At 40.0% G+C, this 26,793-nt stretch overlaps 1 protein-coding gene across 4 annotated transcripts in view; it reads right to left on the bottom strand.

The window, feature by feature from the left end:
- Positions 1–9,234: 9,234 nt before the first annotated feature.
- Positions 9,235–26,793, bottom strand: part of tub (TUB bipartite transcription factor) — a 51,627-nt gene continuing 34,068 nt past the window's right edge. For 2 of the 4 annotated variants that reach the window (XM_061710397.1, XM_061710389.1), the window contains exons 3-13: positions 24,600–24,675; positions 23,940–24,102; positions 21,857–21,994; positions 19,493–19,645; positions 18,326–18,447; positions 15,894–16,085; positions 15,585–15,697; positions 12,701–12,815; positions 12,319–12,417; positions 12,026–12,197; positions 9,235–11,029 (exon numbers count right to left, since the gene is read on the bottom strand). In XM_061710397.1, the coding sequence (XP_061566381.1) occupies positions 10,896–11,029; positions 12,026–12,197; positions 12,319–12,417; positions 12,701–12,815; positions 15,585–15,697; positions 15,894–16,085; positions 18,326–18,447; positions 19,493–19,645; positions 21,857–21,994; positions 23,940–24,102; positions 24,600–24,675 (1,477 nt within the window). In that variant the 3' untranslated portion in view covers positions 9,235–10,895. The remainder of the gene's footprint in view (positions 11,030–12,025; positions 12,198–12,318; positions 12,418–12,700; positions 12,816–15,584; positions 15,698–15,893; positions 16,086–18,325; positions 18,448–19,492; positions 19,646–21,856; positions 21,995–23,939; positions 24,103–24,599; positions 24,676–26,793) is intronic. The other 2 variants (XM_061710405.1, XM_061710413.1) reach the window with 1 other exon arrangement.

Below are 26,793 nucleotides of genomic sequence, written 5' to 3'. Positions count from 1 at the left end.
TCCCTCAAAACAATATCCAAAACAAGAGCTGCTGGAGCTGAAACAAGGAGTTGCAGAAGCTCCTCTGAACCCGTGGTAGCTTGGCCTTTCACTTACAGGATTAGACTCTACCGGGGAGGACTGACTGACTACGGATCCAGGCAAACTCCTGCTTGGCAGGGTCCTGAAATGATCTGCCTTGGCTTCCAGCTCCTTCAGCTGATCCACACTGGAGGAGTTGTGAAGCTGCTGGCAAACATTTTCAGCTTTTAGCTGATGCATGGTTACCACAAGCTGCCTGCTGCTTAGCCAAGCTTCATCAGGGCCTTCCAGGCCAACCCGCAGCCAGTCACAGTAGTCTGCAACAGCACAACAACGTGTATTCTCTTTAAGGTATGAATGACTGGGCTCTGTTAGGTCTTTATTCATGGCTCAGTAGCTATTCCCAGAAGGCACCACATTGCTAAGCACTAAGTAGCAAAAGTGATGACCGGGAGCCCTTGATGTGGTGCAAAAAGAAAAAAAAAAAAAAAGAATAACTCCCTGTACAGCTGCCATTGATTTAAGATCTAGATATCGAGACCAAAACCTTTTTTTTTTTTTAAAGCTAGCTGTAAATATATTAATTTCCGCTGTAAAGTTGGCCATTATAAAATGGAGGTCAATGGAAATTGATTTGATTTTGGAGCCTGCCAGTTGTGTCTGTCAATGAACTACCACTAGTCTTAGTTTGGCATTTACTTCAAACTACTGGAACAATAAATTCCCCCTCAGGGATTAATAAACTATTTTGAAATGAATTTGGATTGGATTGAAAACCATAAATTGGAACAGAAAACATCTTAAGCCAATACCGCTGACGTGAATAAAAGGTCATTATTTACTTTGTTCTGCTTCTAGATTGATATGACTAAGTTACACCGTATTTTAATTGCTCAAGAACAGCGTGCAGCCACAGCTAAAAGTCTACAGACGAGGGTCAATCGATGCAAATGGCCAAAGTGAGTTTCCTTCACAGCGTGTCTCTGTTACAGACAAGGTGAGATGCTCAGTCATCTGGGGGGGGCTCAGAGTAGAGCTGCTGCTGCTCTGCATCAAGAGCAGCCAGGTGACGCAGACATCTGGTCGGGATGCCTCCCTGGTACGGTTTTCCGGGCATGTCTCACTAGGAGGAGATTACGGGGAAGAGGGAAGACCCCTGACATACTGGAGGGACCATGTCTCTCTGCTGCCCTGGAAACTGGCTATCAGCCTGAGAACACCTCGGGATTCCCCCAGATGAGCTAGACAATGTTGTTGGGGAGAGGGAAGTCTGGGCTTCCCTACTTAGGCTATTTTCTGAAGCTTAGAGCTACTCACCTACCCCTGCTGTAGAGGTTTGTGTTGCTCTTCCTTTAAATTAATGGTGACATCTGTGCATGACTTCACCCTGTTACCCTGAGGAAGATCCAAACAGTTAGCTGCTGGGTTTATTCATTACCTGTGGTGGTCCTGCCTCGGTTCACACTAAACATGCCAAATCCCACCCGACTGAGAAGGTTCAGGTGTTCGTGGATTCATTAGCATGCTCCTGCTGTCAGGCTTGTTTAAACCTCAGTTTTATCTCAATGATTACAAAGCTTCTTTGTTGTATTTTTAATTCCATCTTTTGACAGTATTTGCCTTTGATCAAAGATGAAAGGAAATCCTGCTCTTTACAATTATGAATAAAGAACTTTTGGAGAGGGTATACCTCATTAAATTATTTTGTGATGTTACATTTCAGTGTAGTCACTTCTGAAACACAAAAATGCCCAAAGATAACATATAAGGTACATGTACAGTATTTATCTTCAGTCTTTTTCCTGCAATTAAAACGGTTTTGATTTAAACATATATCGTTGTAAGTTTTTGGAATTTAAGAACTACTTTTATCGTTTGGTGCTTGCTTTTCTTTCTCATCTTTCTTTAAACACAATAATTGTTTCAGTTATATACTGTGAATCAGAGTGAATTGCTGTAATATAAAACTCTTTTCTGGTTATGTCTGATAAAAATGTTTTAAAAGAACATACGTTCTGAAGAATGACGAGGAAGGAGAAGAAGAAACACATTAAAGACATAATGGTCAGCTCAAGTGGCAACCCCTGTGGATAGAGTTCTCTCTGATCCCGGAACAAAAACGCAAAGCAGAAAACGATTACGTTAAAACAAAAGAGACAAGAAAGGCAGAGTCACAATAAATCATGCAAAATACAGCTCTAACCACAGGACTTAACATGTGTGGTTCCAATCCATCATATCGTAGCAGACATCTGTGTAATGCAGGAACTGTTTGGTGTTGATAGCACTAGTGCAGGGCTCAACAGGGGATTATCTTCACATCACACAATGTCACTCAACTAGTTGGCCATAAGTTATTATTTTCATTGATACACAAACCATTTTAAAGTTCTTGTAAAAATACCAGACTCACATAATACCGTTATTGGATGAAGCCCTCTCAAATTCATATTTACATAGCACTTCTACTTCTGTCATGCATCACATGAGCTTTAACCAGCGGCATAACATAATGGCGACTGTTTTGTGCCCCCATCCCTGCCCTAAACAAAAGCGCACACCGCATGCACACATACATACACAGCCACTATAGAGAAGTGCTATTGTCGCCATGTAGGCTAATGTTGTGACTGGTTACACTCACCCTGCAAAGCAGAGGAAGTCTCCTGGCCCCTCGGCGGTCGGGTCAATGCTGTTTCATTTATGGACATAGCTGGTAAGCTATTCTCCGGTGGGAAACTGGCTTTTTCCTCGGTTGCAGTAAAAAACATATTTAATTTTGTCATTTTTGCTTTAACATTACCCTTTTGCTTTTCTCTTTTGTGCGACGCTTTTTTGTTTGGGCTAGCTAAACATGACGCTCTTCTATGTTTGTCCTCAATTTTCTTTTGTTTACTCTTTTTTTTTTGCTGAAAAGTCACATCCAGTCATTATGTCGTAATGCACTTAACATGACTGACAGGTAGCTTATTAAAGGAGCTTGAGGCCGGATTGTGGCAAGATTTATGAAAAAAATCCGTATACATTTTAAGTTTTCTAGTAATAATGTCAGATGAAGCGTTCCAAACCCAAAAGAATGAGCCCTCTAGTGTATCTCTCCTTTGCCTTGAACAGGCTGTGTGCTGCAAAACGTGCTGCAATTCGGTCCCGAATTTCCCGCGCTGTCCTGCGGATGTGACGTCACATGACGCTGCATGCACGTTCTCCCCGTTCTCCCGTGCCGGCTTCACTGTTGGCTGCAGTACCCCCAACGGCCGTCGTGGTGAAGGGTGGCGCTAGAGAGTCTCATTTCTTAAAAGGAGCCTCAAGCTCCTTTAAGGTGACTGCACTATTCCATTCACAAAAACTTTTTCCTCTCCCTCCTTCTTGGGCCCCTGACAGCGTCTGTGCCCCCCGGTGCGACTGCACACTCCACCGCCAATATTTACACCTGTGGCTTTAACTCACCGCATAAGTCTGTTTCAAATAGTAACATTAAAGCCTCTCAGCCACATGGGGGCATACTGGCATTTAGTGTTGACAAAATACATTTTGCGGGGGGGGGGGGGGGGGGCTGCATTGATGCTGATTGGTTAGAATACTTTGAAATTGTATTTAGTTACTGAATACTTGCCTTAAAATGTATTCTGAAATGTATTCGGTTACTTTGTCTAATCAGAGTATTGTATTCTGAATACTTCAAATACTTATTATATTTATGTATACATATGGTGTATAATTACAAAAATGAAGACTACAATTGTTGGAGCATCTGTTACAAACTCACTTAGCATTATTTGGAACTCAAACTCTCCTGGCAAATGCAGAGGAGCAGAAACAGAGGGCATATTAATGCCAAAGTTAATTTATAAACTGGATAAAATGAAAGCAATAACCAATTTATTGAAAATTATTTTAGTTTCTTTCTCTATTTGTCTATAATAAAGTGATAAGGTGCTTAAACATAGCACAGACTTTAATATTTAAATACTTTTGCATTTCTGCATACCCATTTACTTAACAAGGTGAAACAGATCAAAGCTCTTCCATAAAATATAATATAAAACTAAACTCTTCAGAATAATGCAAGTAGATAGTTTTACTGATGTTACAGGCTTATTGTTGTAAAAAGAACAAAATTAAGAATGGATGCAAGTGCACCCAAAATATCAATAATATGAACAGTATATTTCACTATTGTATATCATCAAAACAATTTTGTATATAAAAACAAAAACATATTATTACCAATTGATTACATTTTATGCAACTTTGATTTGCCCTCTTTACGTTATGTTTTCTGGGTATTTTTTTAAATAGTACCCTTGAATTGTATTTTTAAAATATTCTTACTGAATAATTTGCAAAGAAGGGACCATTCCTAATGATAAAATTGTTTAATGTGCTAAATTATCGTCTATACTCCTTTTCAAGCCCACCGCCAAGAGTAGGTTATTTGCATTTTTCTTAAACATGTACTAAGTAGGCGTTTGTGAACTGAAATTGATTTAACTTCAAATTGAAAACTTTGGTAGCTACTTCAATCAAATTTACGTGAAAACGTGACCACAATAAACCAACGCTAACTCCAAGTGAGAGAAATTACCTCCGTGAAACAACACAACACGGTTATGGTACGGTAAAATAATGAAGGCAAAATTACTCTCAACAGACACCGATAGAAAAAAACAAACTTACTTTTGGCTGTTGAAAGCGTTTTTCCATCACTTTAGTCAGATTGACTCTGGCGCATGGATGTATTAAATTACTCCAACTGGTCTGATCCAGCCGAAACACGCATGCGCGGCGATGCTACCTGCTACCGGGAGTATTTAGGTTTAGGCAGGTGTCAGGTTACTTACCGGGAATTATGGGAATTATTCAAGGCACACAATACTATACGATTGCTCTAAATATTTATTTATTATTCATCTATATTATTTATCTTTGGTAGGAAAGTAGAAAACATGAAATGATTTAAATATTTAAAGTATTATGAAAGTAACTGTTTTTTAAATACCCCAATTTAAAACGGTAACTGAACTGAAATACAGTTACTCAAAATTTTTATTCTAAATAAACAGCGAAGTCAACTTTATAAAGAATTTGATTGGAAGGTCAAAACCAGATTCTTCAAGACACCATTAACAACGTTTCTCTCCAAGATTAACCCTAGCAACAAATGCTGGAGGAACTGTATTATGGTCTAACACACATATTTTGGTCCGAAAATACAAATATTTTGGACAAAAAATTAAAGCGGAACTGGAGAAGATTTTGAGAGTGGACCTCCCCCATGGACTCTTTGTTTTTTCTGCTGGGTGTGTTCCCCGACCACCTGATAATGACAGATCAGTGTTATTTATTGCATGTACTATTAGGTATTGCAACTGGATGAAACCTGACCCCCCTACAATTGCTCAATGGCTGCAGAGGGTAAAACTTGTATACCAGATGGAATTTATGACCAGTTACAGCTTAAAGTACTTACTTTTATGAGAAGATGGGCCCCAGTTAGTGACTACCTACCCTAAGAGCCTTAACGAGTTACTTTTCATTTAACTAACCATTATTGTTATGTGAATTGCTTCTATCTGTATGCTGCTGTTTGAATACTGAACCAGCAATGTATAAGTGCATTATATATATGCAAGAACCATTTATGCTTGTGTGGCCTTAAAGGTATTGTGACATCATTTTTAACATGCTTTTAACACTATTAAAAGTCTTGGCCAACATCCCTCAAATGTGTCTAAAAGAGTGTAACAAGAAAAACTTCACTCTAGTACTATATTCCTGGCTTTTTATTACAGTGTTTTTTTGCCCCGTGAAAAACGCTTCCTTTCCCCCCTTTCCTGTCAATCATTGCCCCGCTCCTCCTCCAAACCTCCTCCTCCTCCAGCCATACGCTCACAGCGGCGTCGGAGAGTTAAGCGACAGGCGAAGCACGGAAAAGCAGCAGGGAGAACCACAGCAAACAATCATAAAAATAAAGGCATGCAAGCAGCACTGTCCCCTTGTCTTAAGTCCAGTCAGTGGCCGCGGGTCTTCTTAGCAGTTTTCCTCCGGTGATTAGAACAAAAGAGGCTCTAAACAGCCGAGCGCGTCGCCGCGTAACCCTACGCCGTAGGCTCTGCGTCGGTGTAACGCGGAACCATAAATCAGCCTTTATGGTGCACTGGAGAGGAGAGGAGGCAGGGAGCTGGGTGGAGGGGGCGGTGATTTAGCGGGCCCTGACGTCACGGCCCGCCACCAAACCAGGTGCGCCGTTTTTGCACAGTTATGCGGAAAATCCCAGAAAGCACACAATACACTGAATGTTAAAAGTTCGTTGTTTTTTGGGTGTAATTGATGTCAAGACACCCAAAAAAACACAAAAAATCAAGAAAAATTTGTTTTTCATGTCACAATACCTTTAAACACTTTAAGGGCGTGAGATTCTGGAATGACCAATACACCAGAGACAAACGGTTGTGAAAATACAAATTCTTATTCTATTTAATGACTAAAAACCAGGATTCTTTTTAAAACCATCACAAATATAACACAATCACACCTCCATATTTTGGGGCAGGGAAGAGGGGATTCTCGCTAAGGACAGGGCTGAGGCCCACCAGCAGGGGGGGTTACAGAGAAATGGATCAATGGTCCAAAGATTCACACCATGCAGACACACGTGTCACACTAACTGTAAACCAGAAGAAAGTACATTAAATAAACCAAAACTGCAAACGTAGGATAATATAAATCAAGAGACAAACTAAGGAAAACTAGGCATACGTGAAATTCACACACACGGAAAATAGAGCACCATCACCCAAAGGATTTGGCTTGCCACCCCGCCGTGGACGCTCAGCACCTGGAAAGCAAGAAAACCAAAATAAAGGGTATTAGGAGATGAACAATCAAGGAGAAACATACAAAACCAAATGTAAACAGCACAAAAGTAATGGAAAGAAAAATAAAGAAATTAACCAATGTGGTTACCAACCACACGAAGTATGAATTCGACAAGCTCTCGAGCCCCAAACCAAATAACAGATATAAAAAAAAAGGAAAACAAAACAAAAAACCCGGCCCAAAAACCTTATTGGTTATCTGCAGTTATACAAATGAACCTCCTGCCAATAGGTTTAAAGCAGGGGCAACAAAAACACAAATTAACCCAAAAGAAGAATATCCATCACACCACGCTCCAAACACACACTCACTCTCTCTCACACACACGCACAATTGCTAAAAACTAAGTCTATCAAAAAGTCTTGGATGCTCGAAGGTCTTGCAGCCTCTTCACGTGAGCGGCGGCGTCAGTCCAGCCAGACCACGGCTCTGTGTTTTTCCCGTAGACAAGAAAGGCAGTGGGGGCTAAAACCGGCAACACCAGGCGATGTAAGGCTTCTTAGTTATTCTAAAGCGGCTCGCTGCATTTCACGAGTCGTCTGCGCTGCAGACGCTCCAAGCGAGCCAATCATCCTCAGAAGGCGGCTGAACAACGGACGTGCAGTTGCATGAATCCTTGCCACAAGATCCGCTTCTGACACGAGCCTGGCCAAAGCCACAGGTGGATGAGGAACGAGACAGGAACCGACTGGAACCCGCAGTGGGCGGGGGCGAAGAGACGCGCTTTTTTTCCGGGTTCACCATCACCTCCCCTAAAATAGGCCAGCGACGCACGCCATTGGTCAAGGCTGCGCACTCACAAATAAGCACTTAAGTGCGTCTTACCACACTTGACACGTATGACCCAATCTCAGGAAGCGTTATTGTTTTTTTTTTTGTTTTTTTTGTTTTTCTGTGTCTCAATTGTCAATTGTCACCCATTATGTGCGTACAGACAATAAAGTTAAAAATAAATAAATACGCAACGGCGGTACGTGTATTCGGTTACTCCGCAACACTGCTGATTCGGCATGCTGTATATTGGAGATTACATAGTTCAGTTGTCTCATTGTTGTTTTGTCAGGTTTGACTCATCTTTTCATACCCATACGGTATGGGTGGGTATGGGCCATACCCACCATCACAGTGCATGCAAACAGCAAAATAAACACCCCTGCGTGATACGCTCGCAACGCAGCTGGTTGTGAATGCGAACTCATCCGAACGCAGGCTCAGACAGTATATTCGCAGTATATTTACAGTTACAGTCCCCTTAATTTTACCCCAGAACCCTGTTGATGGAAACTTGACTATTATGGTGCTTTTCGACTAGTAGCTACTCGGCTGTACTCCTCTCAACTCGGCTCGACTCAACTTGGCCTAGTTTCTTTTCCATTACAATCCACTACCTGGAACAGAAGTAGCCGGGGTTGGAGCAAAGCTGTTGTGATGTATCCGTGTGTGTGACACAAACGAAGAAGGAAGGAGATGGTATATGTACTGCTTGGACTGTGGCTTGTGCTCGATATCAAGTTAAAAAATGAGAGTGAGAGAAGGCTTCCAGCGGCGAGGCTTTTTAACTTTTTTAGCTTGTCTCGGCGCAGCTGAAAAGTCCGTTGGTAGCTGTAGGCAGCTATGGACTGACAGCTTCTGGTAGATTTTTTTGTTCCATTTATCCCCATCTAAATCCCTTTGAATTATCTCCTCAGCCACCAGGTTTATGAACATCTGCAGCTCAGAGTTGGACCACGGAGCAGACTTCTGTGCTGCCATTGCTTGTCGAATAGAATGAACAAGAAGCCACCGTCAGAGTCGCTCTTCAAACAATGTCCACATCCTGACTCAGGCATCTGACTGGTCAACCCCGTGACCAATCGGTGGCATATCGTGTGATGATGTCAGATACAGCCCAAATCAGCCTGCTTAGAACCTCCACAGAGTAGTGACAGAAAAGTATCTACGGGTAGGCCCCTATAGTGGAAAAGCTCCAAACCGAGTCAAGGCTAGACGAGTGGGTGCTAGTGCTAACTATTACTGTGCCATTACTGTACTAATCAGTGGGGATGGTCTGGCATGCCTTGTAATAGCACTTTCCTCTCTCTCGAGAAGCACTTTGTTGTGTCTTAAACCAGGGGCTGACACATTTACTTATTTAATGAAAACATGAGTAGAAATGCTTAATACATTGTGCTACTACAGTAAGTATGTGCTGTGACGATAAAGGCTTTCTGATTTTGATGAACGTTCTTGTGATACGCTGCCCCCATGTGGTCGTATGCAGCATTGCTGCATAGATTGGCTTTAACTGCCCCAGTTATAAAGAACAGTAAGCAGTTGATTTATTGTAAGTTTATTTTTCCATGAACAAAGACTGTGTGTACAACATCACAGAAAACTGTACACCATTTATTTTTACATTGTGACGACGGCACTAAAAACAAAAAGTGAAAGAACCTTTGGTTCCTGAACACATGTATGAAAAGCAAACTTTACAGCAAGAGTATCAACAGATTTGAAATAGAAATGTAAAATTGTTTCATCACAACTGAGTACAAGAATAGCACATTTGATAAGGATTTTCTCGTAATGCACAGTTACACTTGTGGTATTAGCAATTGCTCTTTGCCATCATTCAGTATTTTTTTCCGTGGTCCTAAAATACAAAATTTACCGCCATATGTTTAAGAAAAACAATACTGCCCCATGACAAGCAAGAAGAGTACAGTTTTGAGTAAAAATGTGAATACCATGTGACATAAAGAATTACTGCCAGATGAGGAATGTATCAAACGGCACCTGGCTAGAGTATAAGGTTAATCAAAGATGTAAAACCAAGTGATGGAATAAACTTACTTAAGCCTGAGTGCTTTGGATAGCTGCTGCATCTGCTGCCTGGTGTACAAAACACCATAAATAAATGCTCATCTCTATAGAGCCTACGTGTAATTTAAACATACATGACAATAGCCAAAACATGTTGTTCTTTGATATGCACTTTGGGATATTATCACCTGGGAGTTTTGCAACCAGAGGTATTTACTCCGTAAAAGTAAACTTTGCACTAAACAACTGAATTTAGATCATAGCTACAATGCATGAGTGGAGGGCAAAAAATAAATAAAAATAAAAATACAAAGACAAATCCAAACTCAGCTCAATTTATGGCCAAAGTTTAACACTGGAGTTAGTTTTCAAAGGCACAATAAAATATGTACAGCTGTATATCTTCCATCACACACTTCAAAGTAAAGTGCACCATCAACCTATACATTCACTTATATGACACTTTGAACTGTCCAGGGTACACAGCGATATGTAACATGCCTTTGCCCTTTTTATGTCTGAGTAGCTCATGTGGAAACAAGTCATTTTCTTGGGATTTGATTCAGTTCAATTAAATTTTATTTATACAGCGAGCGTCTATTACAACAGCGTTGACAACTTGAATGCTTAGAAAGCTGTTACAAATGACAGCAGAAAAAACAAAATCATCCTGTAATAAATATGTTAGTAACAAAATAATAAATACAGTGTGACGTTCAAGTTAATTTTGATTATTTTTTTTATATAAGCAGTATTCATGCATGATGAAGTGTGTAATGTCTTTTTTCTTTTCTTTTATTTTTGAGGCAGACTACATAAAATCCAGTCAGTTCTTAAAACCGACTGATGTGTAACTGTTGTTTATAACGTACAGGTAAGGAAAAGTTACATTTCTATATCTACTACAGAAAGAAATTGTTGATTTTTATAATACAGTACAAAATAACAGATAAATTTGCGAGTGGATTATTCTTTGTGCTTGTTTTCTTCCACTAACTGAGACCATCCTGAGAGTCCCCCCCACCCCCTTCAGACAGACGTACACATGGAAACAGGAGGCCCACAAAGCATTTTGGGATATGCAGAACTTCCAAGGAACTGGGCCATTTGGAGATCCCAAACGAGTCCCAGGGATACATTAACAGCCCTTAAGGACAGATGGACCACCTCTTCTCTGAACTTCAGGCTGGGGTCTATTCACAGGCTAACTTGCTGTCAAAGCTGGAGAGGGCGATAGCAAAGGCTTGAAGGGCACACATTGGGTAGTTAAAGTCCATGGTGAAGACATCCTCTGCCACACGGCCAAACTGCATTACAATGTAGTCAGCTGCAGGGTAAACAAACCAGATACAATTTACAAAAGCTACTTAAAACCATCTTGACCCTATCTTCAATGTACATTTTTTGAAACAAACAAAGAAAAACAACAAATAATATAGATCAAAAACCTGTTTACATACAGTATAATGAATATTAGCACAAATTCAGAAAGAAATGCAACCGGGCAGCTGAAGCGAGGGAAAGAGAGTTGACATTGGAGAAAACTGGATGCACAGACTAAATAATATATCAATGACTGACTATCATATCGCATGAATGATAAATGAATATAGATGTTGCCAATATTCACTGTTATTTAGATGCAATCCTTGGAGCAAAAGAAAAATAATCATGATTTAACATACTCAGATTTTAAACATTACCTGCTTTGTGAAATGCACGCTAGATATTTTAACATTATTTTAACAAATCTGATAAATACTTTCAAACGTAGGCACATATTTTCATAGTATTTATACGTACACTTTTGTTGAAAATGACATTTCAAATGTCAAATTTTTGGGTCAAAATTAAAAAAAAAAAAAAAAAAAAAAAATTTGCGCTAATAAAGAAAAAAGTTAAGTATAACTGTGAGAGCCATTATCCTTGATTTAAGTTTAAATGTGTGTGAAGCGAGATAGAACAAAGACACACTGCTTTGAAGCACCTCTCTTTGAACACAGTAGAACTTGTGTGGATTTCTTTACTTCCTCAATCAAAAAAGTCTCCCACAGCTCAGCTTTTGGTTAAGAAAAGAAGTGCAACGGAGGTATTTGCAATCCGGATCTGCGCTTTGATCTAGACGGACATGAAGCGCAGACTTGTGAGTGGAGAAAATATTTTCTGAAGGCATCTGTCTATACAGACAATCTAAATGAAACACTCATTAGGGAATATTGCTTTCTGATTTAAGGACGCACCTTGCCTCTCCACTTACAGTATACTTTTAAATTATGACTCAATATTATTCCAAATGAAGGCAAGAAATAGATTTGAAACTCACGGTCATTGTTGTGAATAATTTGAAAATTCTTAACAGAAGCCTGAGTGACTCTGCCGTGGAAGTTGAGCACGTAGGATTGCGTGTCATCGTTCCACACGGGTGTCTTGTTGTGAAGTTCGATCACGCTCTCTGTGTTCTTGTTCTGCCACCTGGCTAACAGTGACTCATGTTCCTGCAATGAACAGGCACAGAATACTGTCAGACATGGACAGTTAGCAGAGTACTGATGTAGGTATTAGAAGAGGTTAAACTGGTCAGCAAATGTGGCCACTGGGAAACAAAGTCACACATACATTTCGTGGGCGAATAGACACTCTCTCATGGTCCATGTTCATTCCAGGAATGATCACACTCATTTTCCGAGGTCCTTTGAATCCTAAGACATTGGTTTCCTAAAAAGTGAACAGGCAAATAGGGACTAATGTTAGCACTTGTAGCAGTTGCTGTACACCAAATGAATAGCCATTTTATCGCTTTTAATAAGATTTAAAAGTTTAATTTAACCTAAGTTCTTTCTAGTACTCCTTCTAGTACTGCTACTAAGTCTTTCCTCTTATATCATAAATATCTTTGTACTGATCGAGATCTATTTTCCAAAATGTTATGATAAGCATTTGCTGTGGTGGCTCTTCTCATTTTTAATAATAAGCAGACCCACTGTGGATTTGAACTCACATAACAAATGGCTGCTAGCTCTTGACGTAGATTGCTGGCTTCAAGGCTGGTGGTGCTCTTACACGGGTTCAGACCGTTGTCGTACACTGTAAACTTCGTTCCCATGAGGTTTGACCTGTAAAGAAGCAGAACACACACAGTGTGTGAGTGTGTGCCTGCGAGGTAAAATAATACACGTAGAGCATACAATAAAGCTATTGTGTGCTTAATCAGTCTCCAGAACATGTATGGTGTACTGTAATATTATATTACGTTATTCTAGTATCACAATACAGGTTGTAAACTGTGAGATTGTGTTATTTGTACACCACAGCGTTTCCACTATGTAATCAGTGGCACCATCCTTGTATTTGCTCATCTCTTAATAATATATGTACTTTTTTTTACATCTAAACTCGTCTCTTTTTAATACCTAAACCTAACACATAAGGAGTGACAATTTATTAGGAGCCAAAAAACTCTATACTATGATACCAACCTTCCCTTCAATTTAAAAATTAATTAATTAATTAAAAATCTGGGTTTGGAGCCTTGAAATAGTTGTGATTTAAAAAAAAAAAGTTTTGAGTCATCATTGAGAAATTACTACACTTAATCTTTGTAGTTTTTTAATGTTTTATTTTTTAAATGTATTTATTTTTCCCATTCATATTTAGAATGGCACTTTTCAAGAGGCAGCCTGTTGCAGTTTTTATTTCAAATTGCATCCTTCTTCAAATCCTTTCATATTTCAGTGGGATGTTGTTCTTCCTGGAAGATTTCTACTGGTAATTCTGGCACTTTTTGACTTTTGTTATCGAGAAAGAACGTTTTTCCCATGTGAAAGCAATAGATTAAATTCTCCAAAGTGGTGACGAGTTAAAGAGGAGAGATCAAGGATGTAAAACAAGAGAAAAAACAGAGGTTTTGACCTTTTTCCCCCCCCACCTTAATCATCATGTGGAATTTGAGATTCCTGGGGGGGTGGAGCATCTCCGCACTCCAGATGTTCAACTGTCAACTGCACTTCAGCACAGTTGTTGCCAGACAACAAACATAACTCACCAATAATTCAGAGATTTCAGCCTCACCGACAATCCAAATTTCTTATATCATGTTTACTTTCTTTTATATAGTCTCACACACTTTACGCTGCAATAAAAATAATTTCCATCATTTAGCACAGACATCATTTAGTGATCAGAGATTTGTAAAATAAATATTTTAACAATACTACAGGCAGCACTTTGTTTCTATGATCCTCTTGTTCTTCTGCAAACTACTTACCATTTTGATCATGTGGTTCATTAACTTAGAATATATTTAAAATCCAAGCAGAGGGGGCGGGGGCTGAGAGAAAATATTGCAGTCAATAATCTATCTGCAGCTCCAGCATCAATGACAAGACAGTTGAGCCACAGTTGGACCATAGATTCTAAATCGCAGATTTACGTTTTAGGCAGATTGGCATATTCTTCCCAATGACTCCTCTGCACTCATAGAGTGCGTTTACATGGAAAGTTTAATTCCTCTTTATTTCAGAATTAAAATTAAATCCGATTTAAAATGAGTAAATATTACCATGTAAACACCTAAAGGAAACTTGAACTGCAGTGCCAAAGATGAAAGTCCATGACCATGTTCCTACGTCAAAATGCCGACCGTAATGCTGAAAGGTATCTGCAACATTTGTACATGTTGCAGATACCTTTTTTGATTTTTATATTAAATGTTTTCACAGCTGTTATTACAAAGCACAGCACTAAAAGGTAAAGAACATGTGCTGCTAAGTACACGTTTTGCACTACAGAGTGCAAAACGTTTTTTTTTGCACTCTGTAGTGCTTTTAAGTGCAGTGCTTTAAAGTGTAGTGCTCTAAATGAAAGGTGCAAGAGAGCCAAGTGTTACCACTATGCTATTTTGTAATTTTGTAAACTCTTTTAAAAGTAGATGAAGCCCCACAGGAACACTTGAGAAGCACTAGATGAAAGGTCACTGTTCAATCAAATATACATTTCCATCATTTGACCAAGACTGTGCCTGCAAGGGTTTGACCAGAGCATCTGATATTGGTCAGAGCAGAGACTAGTTTCCATGGACCTTCTAAATCATCATAATTACACATACTCAACAATCTAATACACTGAAAATTAGGACATCTTTGAAGAATATATATTAAAAAATGATAATAATAACGGAGTGACTATTTGCACCGGGGTACAAATAGCAAGCCCCCACCAGCTGAGCTATTCACACCTGTTGACATATGAAAACAAATGCGTTGCCCGTGCGCATGTGCACCAACATGTCTGCAAGAGAAGGCGCTTTTTCACTTGCCAATGCGCATATGCACCACTCTAAAATTGGAACCATGTCAAACAATACACTTTTGTATGAACAATTTTTGCTCTTATGTCATTATAAGATATTTTGAAGAGATTAAAAAGTTTATCAAAAGAGGTGTGAATACCTGTCAATCACTGTTGAGTTGATGGATTATTTTTTTTATAAATAATTTTTTTACATTTTTTTTTCTAATAATACATGGGACATTGATATTGGTAGACGGGTGTAAATAGCCTACGCATCAGTACTTGCACCTGGGTGTAAATAGCCTAAGCCTAATAATAATTTGATTCTATGAATCAAAACAAAAAATTAAAAGCCTATTTTCGATAAATTAAGTAGAGCTCCTCCTACTCATATGGAAATATGCTGAATTGTTTTTATTTGCTGATTTCATGCACCTTACAAATAAGAATATGCTTATTTTGGGGTTTTTTCATGAGATCTATAAAAATGTTTTAGTGACAGAAACTGCTTACAAAAATGATATGTACAAGTTCAAAACGAGTTTAGTCATCATCTATTCCTTTTGTGGCCAAATAAGTTATTAGGGATTTACCTTAGTTTACCAATAAAACTCTCTCCACCGCGAGACAGATCAGTGGGATCAATGGAGATGAGGTAATTTGAAGTTTTGCTCTTTTTCCTCTTCCTACCAGCTAAGAGGAACACCTGAAACAAACCAAGCCAGAAACGGAATCAATAAAAGTTAAGTTTAACCAATACATTTCAGTTAAGTCATATTGACACACAGTTTAAACCACGAGTCGGTTGACCCCTTATATACACACTTTCAAAACTCCTTTTTCCAAACACACTCATACATATCCTCCAAGAAATATCTGACAGCCTTGGCGAGCCCTCTCACCTTCTTGCCATCCTCCCTCTCCAGATGAAGATAATATGTTGGATACATGCCCCTGTCCATGCCCTTCTTGTCCCTGGTGATTCTGCACTTAACTCTAACCCCCTGCGGTGCAGGTCGCAGAGAAAACTCCTCCAAGTCATCAACATCAATGGCAGGTTCGGTGGCTGGCGGAGAGGGGGCTGAGGCCAGCTCCTGCAGGAGAGAACAGCCCACTCAGGGTGAGGACCTGGATTTGAAAGTGATGCCTTAGGGTGGGCTTTCATTAAAACAGGGTAAAGCAGAGTAATGAGGCTGGAGATCAAATTGTCCTCTGGGACTGTGAATTAGCACAGTGTGTCTAAAATAAGGACCTGGTGTAAAGAAAGAAGATTGATTTGACTAGAGGGAAAGATGAGAGCAGGAAAGAGAAAGAATAGTTATCACAGAGGGGGGAAACCAGAGAGGGTGTTTTATCTGGAAATATTTGATCTTCCTACAAGTTTGTGTTATTAAAATCACAATGTACATAATCTATAAACTAAAAACATCCATTAAGGCAAACAAAAGCCCCAAGAACCCCCAAAATTACAGTTGTAAGCTTTTAGAAATAATTTTGGGGGTTTACATTTATATCTATATAAAATGTATATCTATATAAATTTATATTGGTCCTTAAACCACTGTGTAGGGTCATCCATGCCATGACATGACAGAAACCACTGCAAAAAAAGGCATCAATACATGGTTGCTGTTTGTAAAAGGAGAAGACGAAGCAGGGCTTATCAAGGTATCTTATCAGATACTGTCAGCTGTGTACAAACTTGCCAGTTCAGTCAAAAATAATACCAAAGTAAATGTACAACTAAATCCGCGACCCTGTACAGTGCTGAGTAAATTAATCTGCTGTGGAGGCAGAGGCAAACCTTGAAAAAGATGCTACAGTGGACTATAAAAGAGCTGTTTACAGCTTTAAATCTTATGAAAATGGCTGAGCTGACGTGGTTTGTGCATGTCTGATCCACAGGTGAGGTTACGAAGTATCGAAGTATCCTGATTCTGATCACTCATCTCAATTCAATTCAATTCAATTTTATTTATATAGCGTCTAATACAACAGAGTTGTCTCTAGACGCTTTCCAGGGACCCATACCCAGAACATGACCCCCGAGCAGTTATTACATAAACAATGGCAGGTAAAAACTCCCCTAGTGGGAGAAAAACCTTAAGCCAAACAGTGGCAAGGAAAAACTCCCCTTTAGGAGGGAAGAAACCTTGAGCAGGACCAGGCTCATAAGGGGGGACCCTCCTGCCGAGGGCCAGACTGGTGGGTCAGGGACGGCAACAGCACAGCAGGCAGGTGGAAGCAGCAACGGGATGACCAGGGGTGGGGACCGCAGGCCAGCACGCAGCTCCCGACATCTCATATTATAAACTAAAACCACCTGTTATTTCTCACTAATGAACAAAGACATTCGTGGAACTTGAGGGGGGAAGTAATGTGAAAGACAAAAATTGAAAAACTAAACTGAGTCTTAAAGGTATATTTTTTCTTACTTTCAATTAACTACAAGATCATTGGAAAAAAAAATTTTCAGCTGATGAAAATGAGTTATTTTTGATGAAATGAGGTCCTATCAGTGAAATAACTCTTTATTAATAAAACGTTATCAATAAGGAAACATACATGAGTTTGGTAGTTTCGGCTCCGTTCAAGTACCATTTGTTAGGCTTACATGACCTTGTAGCCACAACATTCCCACCTACAGGTGGAAGTTGGGAAGGGGGTGGGCTTTTCTTTTAAGAGCGACGGCGAGCTTGGCAGGTGAGACATCTGAACGTGTCTAGGAGGCAAGTACTCCTTATAAACTCCTTCTGCAGGTCGAACAACGAGGTGGAGTGATGGAGCGAAGCAAGCAGATGGGTGAATGTAGGCATTTACATTTATGGATTGCTGCTGCATCTGACTGAAATCTGAAAGCAGATTTGAAGAAGCTGTCTGTATAACCATGTATATGCAGTCTGTTGCACTAAAGCAGCAGCAAATATGCCAAAGTGCAGGTAGATCTACTATGGAGCTGTAAAGAATGATTATTAGATGATGTGTAAGCCCCTGTTCACAGTTCATTTCTTTCAAACTCCTGAAGTTACATACACAAAAGGTTCTTGTTCACATTTCAACATATGCCACATTGTAACCCAGATTTAACATTTATGGACCAAGCAAACACCAAGAAGAGGTCCAGAAGTGGCAAAGACACTTAATTTAAATTACAGTAAACTGTAATTGTCTATTTCTATTCTTTCACGCATGACATTACTATGAGTTTAGTAGAGCAACATCATTTACACTTCAACATTTTTGCTGATTGTCATTCCGAGCACAAGGCGCTGGTCCCGGTTTCTAGGAATGGACATGCAGAGCATTGATGTGTCTGCTGTGAAATGAGTTTTACCTTGCACGACTTCTTGCTGGTAGCCGAGCCCGGTCTCGTGTTGCTGTTGAGCTGTGAAGAACTGGAACTAATTTCATCTACATCATCCTCTTCCTCATCAAAATTCATACTGCTAGATATACCTTTAGAAAATAAAACAAGGAAAGAATGAATGAATGACAATGAGGGAGTTTTTTATTTTTTGAAATGATAAAATGTTACCAATGCTGCCTCTATTCATCATTCTTTGCTGTAAACTGAACTGGTTGAAAATGAAATAGGTTGAGTAAACACCAGCTCCAGAGTTAGTTGTGAGAAGGACCTGCACACAAAGTGGTGTATTTGCAAGTAAGGAAATGAAGCCTTAACTAAAGTGTTCCATGTTACATTGCCTGCACTGATTTCTTATTTTCTATCATAGTGTTTGATTGATATCAAAGTTTTAAAATGTAATTATGCTTGTGTGCATCTTGATTGGAATCTTAGCCTACGAAGCTGGACTGCTGTCGGAGCAGTCAGAAGCTGTCCCGACCTCACTGCCTGTAGGGATTTGTTTATAGGCGTTGCTAGGGAGATCATTTACCAGCGCCGTATGAGGAAAAGTCATAGGACTAGCATGAAAATATACTCATTCGCAGGGAGACGTCAAACCTTTTTATTCACATTTAAATAAACACCATTTGTACTGACAGAATTTTCTCAAATGCCTGAATTCATATTTGAAAAGACCTTTCCATACGTGCTGAATGAAACATCAGTAGCTTTGTAATTGTAGTACTTTGTACGACTCGATCTAACGTTCGAGACATATTTAGACAAATTCAATCTGTCAAAAACACAAACACCCTATAAAAACACTTCTGCGCCAGCATGATTGTATATATCTATATGTAATTGAAACTAGATTAAAAAAAGCTTTAATATTGACACATTGCTGTTGCCTATACAATAAATATTGAGGGATTACTACTGAAAGAACAATGAATGAGCACGCTTGTATTCTGTGTTTACAGTATGAATAATGATCTCAGTATGTTAAAAAGGCTTGTCTATTTGTATTTGAGTTCCAGCATGAGTCAGTGTTTCATCCTCCCACCAACACACCAGAGCAGTGTACCAGAATGCAGTGGGTGTTACTCGCGCTACCGCCGATGCAGCTACCCAAGCTCCCTCAAAGGCTGACGCTACCTTTTTTCAGCATGGTGACACGCAGATCCTGTTTACTCTGCGACTGAGTGCAACTCATGACAGGCGCGGTCTCGCCCTCCTCTGCGGCGGAGTGACCCACAGTCAGGATCTGGATCTGGCCGTCGTCCTGGTGAGCAGCTGGGCCATCAATTGCTGCAGAGCCACGATCCCACAAAAAACACTCTGTCAGAATGTTATTCAGCAAGAAGCTTTGTATTTCTTTATTACACATGTCCAGCAACATCCCAAGTAAATAAAATAAGGCAGCTGCTTCTTTTAATCCGTAACAACGGTTTGTATATAATTTGCACAGCTGCAAACTGAATAAATATAGTAAGACATGAACATCTCTGCCTTGGAGAGCTGTGTTCTCCGTTCTTACGTCTTATGCAGTTGTTTCTCATGCTGTCATCAATAAATATTTTTATTTCATGTATTTTCTTCCCTTCAGAAGGCAGTGTGTGGAACTCAAGGATCTTTTTAAAAAGTATGTTACATTTCGAAGTGCTCCATAACTTGAATTCGAATTCAAATTAACTCGCATTCGAATTCACAGAAAAACAGGTACATGCAGAAATCTGTTCATTCTGATTCTTTTCTTACATAAGTAAAGCACATAATACAATATTTACCTGCAGGAGTGTTTCTGTGACTTTCTTTGGTTCAGATTTTGTGTTTACTTTTCATTTCAAAATGAAACAGTTTATTTATAGGACTCTACTAAAGAAAAAATTGCGACGACCCTCTAATCTGTTGTGTAGCTTATTATATAGTAAGTCTGTGGAGTGTGAATTAATCAGAGGACTTGGAGGGCTCCATCAGTGGGGAGTTTGTCCTGCTTAATCTTCTAGCCCACTTAAAGCCCATTAACTTTTCCTTCTGGGACAAATTAATCCCTAAGATGAATATCTACTGTACTGCGATAAATCAGGTGGCAAACAACTTTAATGTCAGAGTAGGTGAGAAAAGATAAGTAATGGTGCCTTTTTATAGTCTGACGTCATGCTTTGTTAATTGTGCTCCTGTTGGTATTTAATCTTATGCTTTTCATCGACTATAATGCATTATTCTAAGCCTAGTCTTAATTAAAAAATTAAATGATTTCTAAGTTGATGTCATACATCAATGCAGCTCTGAGACAAATGTCATCTTAATAGCGGGCTGATACAGTCGCGTTTGTTCTCTGATCCAGCTTGAAAAACAGTTTGTGTGTATCTGAGGATTATATAGAGCAGTGATCTCCAACACTCGGGCCGCGGCCCGGTACCGGGCCGCGGCCCGGTACCGGGCCGTGGGTCATTTGCAGTGTTAGGACTAACGCGTTATTTAGTAACGCGTTACAGTAACGCCGTTAGTTTTGCGGTAACTAATACTCTAACGCATTACTTTTTAAATTCATTAACGCAATTACCGTTACCAAACGGTGCGTTACTACAGTGAAGCTTTTTTTCCCCACACGCAGAGACCAGAGGAAACGTAGTGTGTGTGCATTCAAAAACATGACGGTCATGGCGAGCCAAGAAAAGGCGAGTTTCGCAACGTGGAGATATTGTCATTACAGTAATCCCTGGTTTTTTCGCAGGGGTTACGTTCAAAAAAGAACCTGTGATAAGTGAAAATCTTTTTACAATTATTATAGAAGGCTTCAAATTGCAGAGATCAGCACCGCCTCGCACTTATTTCACTTCTGACGGACGCTGCATCCCGACTCCGCGCTGTAGCGTCTTTTTCTCCTAAAGCCGGTGCAGGTGTGTTTTTTCGAAAATAGTTATGGGTCGTTGTTGTCGCTCTTTTTTCTTCTGGGCAAAAAGATTCTTATAAACCGACACCATTGATTATATTTGAGACTGTAATGAACGATTCATCAAAGGCTCCTGTTCTTCAGCTGCTCGCTGAAGCTCATTGGCCGTTATCAGCTTGTTGCTAAGCGACCAACGTTATTGACACAGGAAGTGAAGAAGCGGGGAGACTGTTTAGAATGCAGAACACGATGCACAATGCAAATCCATACAGTACCTGCTGAAATGAAGGCTAGAGGGCCATTAAATGGGAGCATTTAAAATAATGTTTTTATTTAAAGTAACTAAAAAGTTACTTTTCATAGTAACGCATTACTTTTTGGTCTAAGTAACTGAGTTACTAACTGAGTTACTTTTTAATGAAGTAACTAGTAACGGTAACTAGTTACTATTTTTCAGTTAAACCAGTCCGCGGTACAGAAAAGGTTGGGGACCACTAATATAGAGGGTATGGATGGTCTGTTGCAACGGCATGATGATGAGAATTTTTCTCCGGTCTCTGTCATCTACAGTACAGTATGTTAGATATTCCATGGACCATTTGTTTTAATGCCTGCAGGCTGACCTTTGTGTTTCCCCCTCTTCTCCTTCTTGTCACTGCCTGTCTGTGGAGTGGAGCTCGCAGATGCCTTGCCCTTTTTGGATGAGCGATTCAGCTGCGTGTCCGATATCGCTTTCGCCTCTTCCTGTTCAGCTTCTTGCACTAAAACCAGAGATGGACATGACAAGCAGCACATGCAGATGGAGGATGGAAAGATCACATTATGAGAAAGTACATCTAAATTTACAAGGAACAATGATTTTAAATTAAAAAAACTAATGATCTTAAAATTGAAGGCTTCTAAATAAAAAATAAAATAAAAAAATCAGAAAATTTGATTACTGAAGATATTGCAGAACGTTTTGTCAACAAAATATCTCCTCCACCTCCTCTCTTCACAAGATCTGTGACAATTCAATAATTTAAGCTCAGTAAATAGGGATTAGATGCTCTTTTCTTGTCTCTGTGTACACATGGACAGCACTCCTAATACCACTTTCTGCAGGCACGAATGCACAAACACCCGTAACACTGTAAGAACCACATTGACATGCATACGTTTGGGAGCTGCTGATTGCAGGAGATTTTGTTTGGATTCCCAAGAAGCATAAAGTTTCAGATCACAGTTTTTTTTAATATGCACAATGAAAATTTCCTTTTGTTTTTGTAATTTTGGTACTTTCAAAATACTAGTAAGCATTAACAAAATAAAAAAAGTAATAAGTGTTTTAGCCCTTGTTTTGTTGTGGGGGGGTCACTTTTAGTCTAGCTGAAGCTTATTGCTTATAAACTATTTTAATTCATATTTAGACTGAGAGAACTTTGAGGACTATAACTTAATCTGCAGCGTGTGCCTCTTTAGGTAGGCTAACCATCAAAGACTTTAAGCTGCGGTTGAAATCCTCATCCCACTGAAGATCTCATCCTCTTTTCAGCTGTTTTTAGATGTTGTATTTCCTTCAAGAAATTGCTGGTATGTAATTATGCATTCCTGCTTCTGCCAGTGCCATTTTTCCTCATGTGTCACCAATTCAAGCCAAGACATGATCTATCAATCCCTGTACTTCAGTTACAGAGTTGTTTATTTCATGAAATTCTGCTCCCCTTTTCTTTAAAAATGGATATGCTGTATAAAGCCAAAAACTGGTATTTTGGTCTAATCAGTTCACTGAAAAAATGCTTTAGAGGTGTTTGGATGTTCATGTCAACATGTGTGATGCTCACTTTTGAGGCAAGGACAAAGAGAGGGTTTGCTTCTGGTGATGTTTTGTGAAGATCCCTGAAGATTTGTACAGACGTGGCTGCAGAGGTTAATACTGCACCTCCATTAAAATTCAAAATACTTGGTTAAATTTGAATTAAAGTACATCAAATGAATAGCAGAGTATGTTACATGGGTTTAGATTTACATTTCTTCGTCCCACAAGCAGTCCCCTCACATAGATTTCTTGGCTTTACAGACTTGACCCCCAGTGTTGCTGTCAGTTACTATTTCGTCATCACTTTATGAAATTAAGAAACCACTACCTTCTTCATATGGCTCTCTCCTGTTTTGTGGACGTCATTTGTTGAAATATTCAGAGAGGTAGTCAGCTGCTTATAGGTTCACAGCCACTGATTGTGACCAGATGCAAAAAGACTAAAAACGTATGCATCTTTTGCTATTTGTCTTTTAGTGACTCTGACAAAGTCTAATCCTAACAAAATTCACAAGATCTGAGCTCTTGAGTGGCGTCACGTGAAACCTGCGTTCTACCTCACCGCTTGCTCCACTGCATACATTTTGGTCGCTCACATTTGGTCCATGCAGTGCATAACTTCAAGGGTTAATAACACAGCAGCATTTATTCAACATTCATCAATATGAGTCAAGCTTTATGCTTTGTGGAAATCTTGCTATTTGTGTATCTCTTATTGGCAAACTGGGAATAAACAAACTCAGTGAAAGAATTAATCCCCTTTGGCCCTATAACAAATGCTGCCTGTAAATAAAACAGATTGATCTAGCAAGCAGTCTGACATCTCTCTTTGCTCAATCGATTAGTTTTTTGACCTCAATGAGCTCTCTGAATTGTCAGGGCCTCAAAGGAGAACGAGTCTTATTTACCATGGTAGATGGTGCTGCTGTTACTGCTGAGGTAGGATTCCACCAGTGGAGCCTGTTCCTCGCTCTGTTTGGTCCGACGAGTGCGGGACCTCCCGTCCACGTTGGACTGGACCATGAGAGGCTCTTGCCTCTTCTTCTTCTGCTTCTGCTCAAGGAGTGCTCGCTGAGGTTGTGAGTGCAGAAACGTGTCGAGACAAGAACACAGACAGTGGAGGCACAGTTTGAGCAAATTAAACAGCTTTCATATTTTTCTTTACCTGCTTTAGCCTAGTCACACGGAGACAGACATGTGGCAAACAACATGCCACCAACGATACATTTAGAATAAACAGGCAAAATGACTAACCATCACAGGATTGTGAAAGGTCTTTTTCTGTCCAATAACACTGTGTGTTGTGTGAGTGTTGTTTGTACAATTCTGTGATATTATTACTGATCTGATCGTCCAAAATGACTGAATTGATGGATTATATAAGATAAGATAGTTATGAATTCAAAGCATTAGTCCTCTCTACTTCAAAAGTACAATTTTATAATAGAGGTTATAAAATTGTTTTCCTTTTTAAAAGGAATGTGTTTGTTAAGACGCAACAGCAGCAATGTGATGATCTGCAGGGACAGCTGTGTTGTTTTTACTTTAAGATTTGACGCCAACTTAACCTTATTTGGACATGGCACACACTCCTTCATGGTAACAGCTTTCCCCGACGGCATTGGCCTCTGAAGACTGATGTGGCTGCCAGAGTACACAAAAAGGTCCAGGAAAGGTTTATGGAACAATGACAACACGTTAAAAGTGCTGACCCAGACCGTTGTGGCATGTGATGTACCACGAAGGAACCACGTCATTAATGGAAAGCCTTCTTTCATATTGCTGGACATCTTCATGGATATTGAAAAGTCAATATCAGAGCTGCTTTGGAGGCATATGTTGGACCCTCACAACAGTAGGCAGGTTATTGTACTGTTGTGGCCCCTTTGTATCTTTAATTTTACTGTAAGTAATCATAATTCTATGGGGAGAATGTTAATTAAACAAATCTGCTAAGCTTGGAAAATGGTGTAAAGATAAGCTGCTCGAAGTATATTATATGAGGTTGTTTACAACAGTTTTCAACTAGATTAACTATATGGTATTTATAGTAATTTTAGTTGGCGATTTTAGGCTGCAGAAACTAATTCCAGTTGGTGTTCCATTGGCTTGGACTTTGGGGCAAGGCACCAAACAAAAGGTGTGAAAAAACAGAATTACAAATAAAAATTTCTCCCTTCAACTTAAAAGTTATTTACAGATAATGAGGACGATAACCTCAAAAAGACATTTTCATCACTAATAGAATGATATGCAGTGCGTATTTGGCCTAAAGCTCAATTTAATTATTGATAATATTTTCAGAATAGAGTTATTTTTTGTCATTCGCACATGCAACAGTACACCTTAATGTGACATGAATGACCTGAAGGCTTTTCCATTTTGTTATACAGGAAAAGACTGCATGATCATTGGTGCAGAGTGCAGATCAGAGTGCGAGTGTTTTCCATGTAGGACTGCAGAAACACAGCAGAGCATGAGCAATAGCTGCTGCCGGTGTGATTAGAAAATAACCTGAAAATGCCTGTCTGAAAGCATTTTTTTTTCTTTGTCAGATTACCGTACTGCTGACAATAATGTCAGCCGCAGCATCAGTTGGCGTGGACTGTTGAGCCGCCAAACATTAGTTTGATTAGGAGGTCCTGTACTATTCAACTACTGTGGTTTTACAGGAGTATAATCTGCTGTATTATAATATCAGCGTCATGTGAATATAGTATTCAAAACCCAACTGAAACATTTCGATTTTAATATGTGTTGTTTTTTTTTCATTCTTGCAGAGACTTGAACATAATACTGCCCTGGAGATAGTAAATCCTGCAGTAGCGGGCAATTTGCTGGCCTCCTGACAGAGCAGGAATACCATGTGAGAGCATCCTGACATAATTGATTTTGCGTTTTGTTACCCTGTTATCAGAATTTCAGGAAGACAAGACCTCCTCCTTGAATCGCCACCATATTGTGGTGGAGGGGTTTGTGTTGCCCGAATGATCCTAGGAGCTACGTTGGCATTATGCCCCTGGTAGGATCTCCCATGGGAAACAGGTCCTAGGTGACGGGCCAGACAATAATAGCGGTTCAAAACCTAATCATGAAAAAAAAAAAAAAAAGGACCGTTACGTCACCAGGGCCCCTCCCTGGAGCCAGGCCTGGGGTTGGGGCTTGAAGGCGAGCGCCTGGTGGCCGGGTCTTTGCTCGTGGGACCTGGTCAGGCTCAGCCTGAAACAGCGACGTGGACCAGCCTTCATGTAGGCTCACCACCCGCAGGAAGGACCATGATAGGCTGGTGCAATGTGGTCTGTGTAGCAGTTGTGGCTGGGTGCCTCGAAGACCCAATCCCTGGACCAAAACCCTTGCAGTAGGGACATGGGATGTCACCTCGCTGGGGGGGAAGGAGCCGGAACTTGTGCTTGAGGTTGAGAGATACCGGCTAGAGATAGTCGGGCTCACCTCCACACATAGCTTGGGATCTGCTCCTTCAAAGGGGCTGGACCCTCCACTACTCCGGTATTGCCCAGGGTGAGCTGGCGTGGGCTTGTTTAGAGCCCCCCAGCTCAATGTGTAGGAGTTCACCCCAGTGAATGACAGGGTTGCTTCCTTGCGCCTTCGGGTCAGGAAAAGGTCTCTCACTGCTGTTTTGGCCTGTTTACGGTGCAGGTGGGGAACTGTTGACCTCCACTAGGGACATCGTCGGACGGTGGAAGGAATACTTCCACAATCCGCCTGACCGTCCGCCTTCCATTGAGCAAGCAGAGAGTGAAG

Source organism: Cololabis saira, chromosome 2, assembly GCF_033807715.1.
Source record: "Cololabis saira isolate AMF1-May2022 chromosome 2, fColSai1.1, whole genome shotgun sequence".
Classification (NCBI taxonomy): domain Eukaryota; kingdom Metazoa; phylum Chordata; class Actinopteri; order Beloniformes; family Belonidae; genus Cololabis; species Cololabis saira.
The sequence above is the reverse complement of the archived record's forward strand: the minus strand, read 5'-3'. Positions and strand labels throughout refer to the sequence as shown.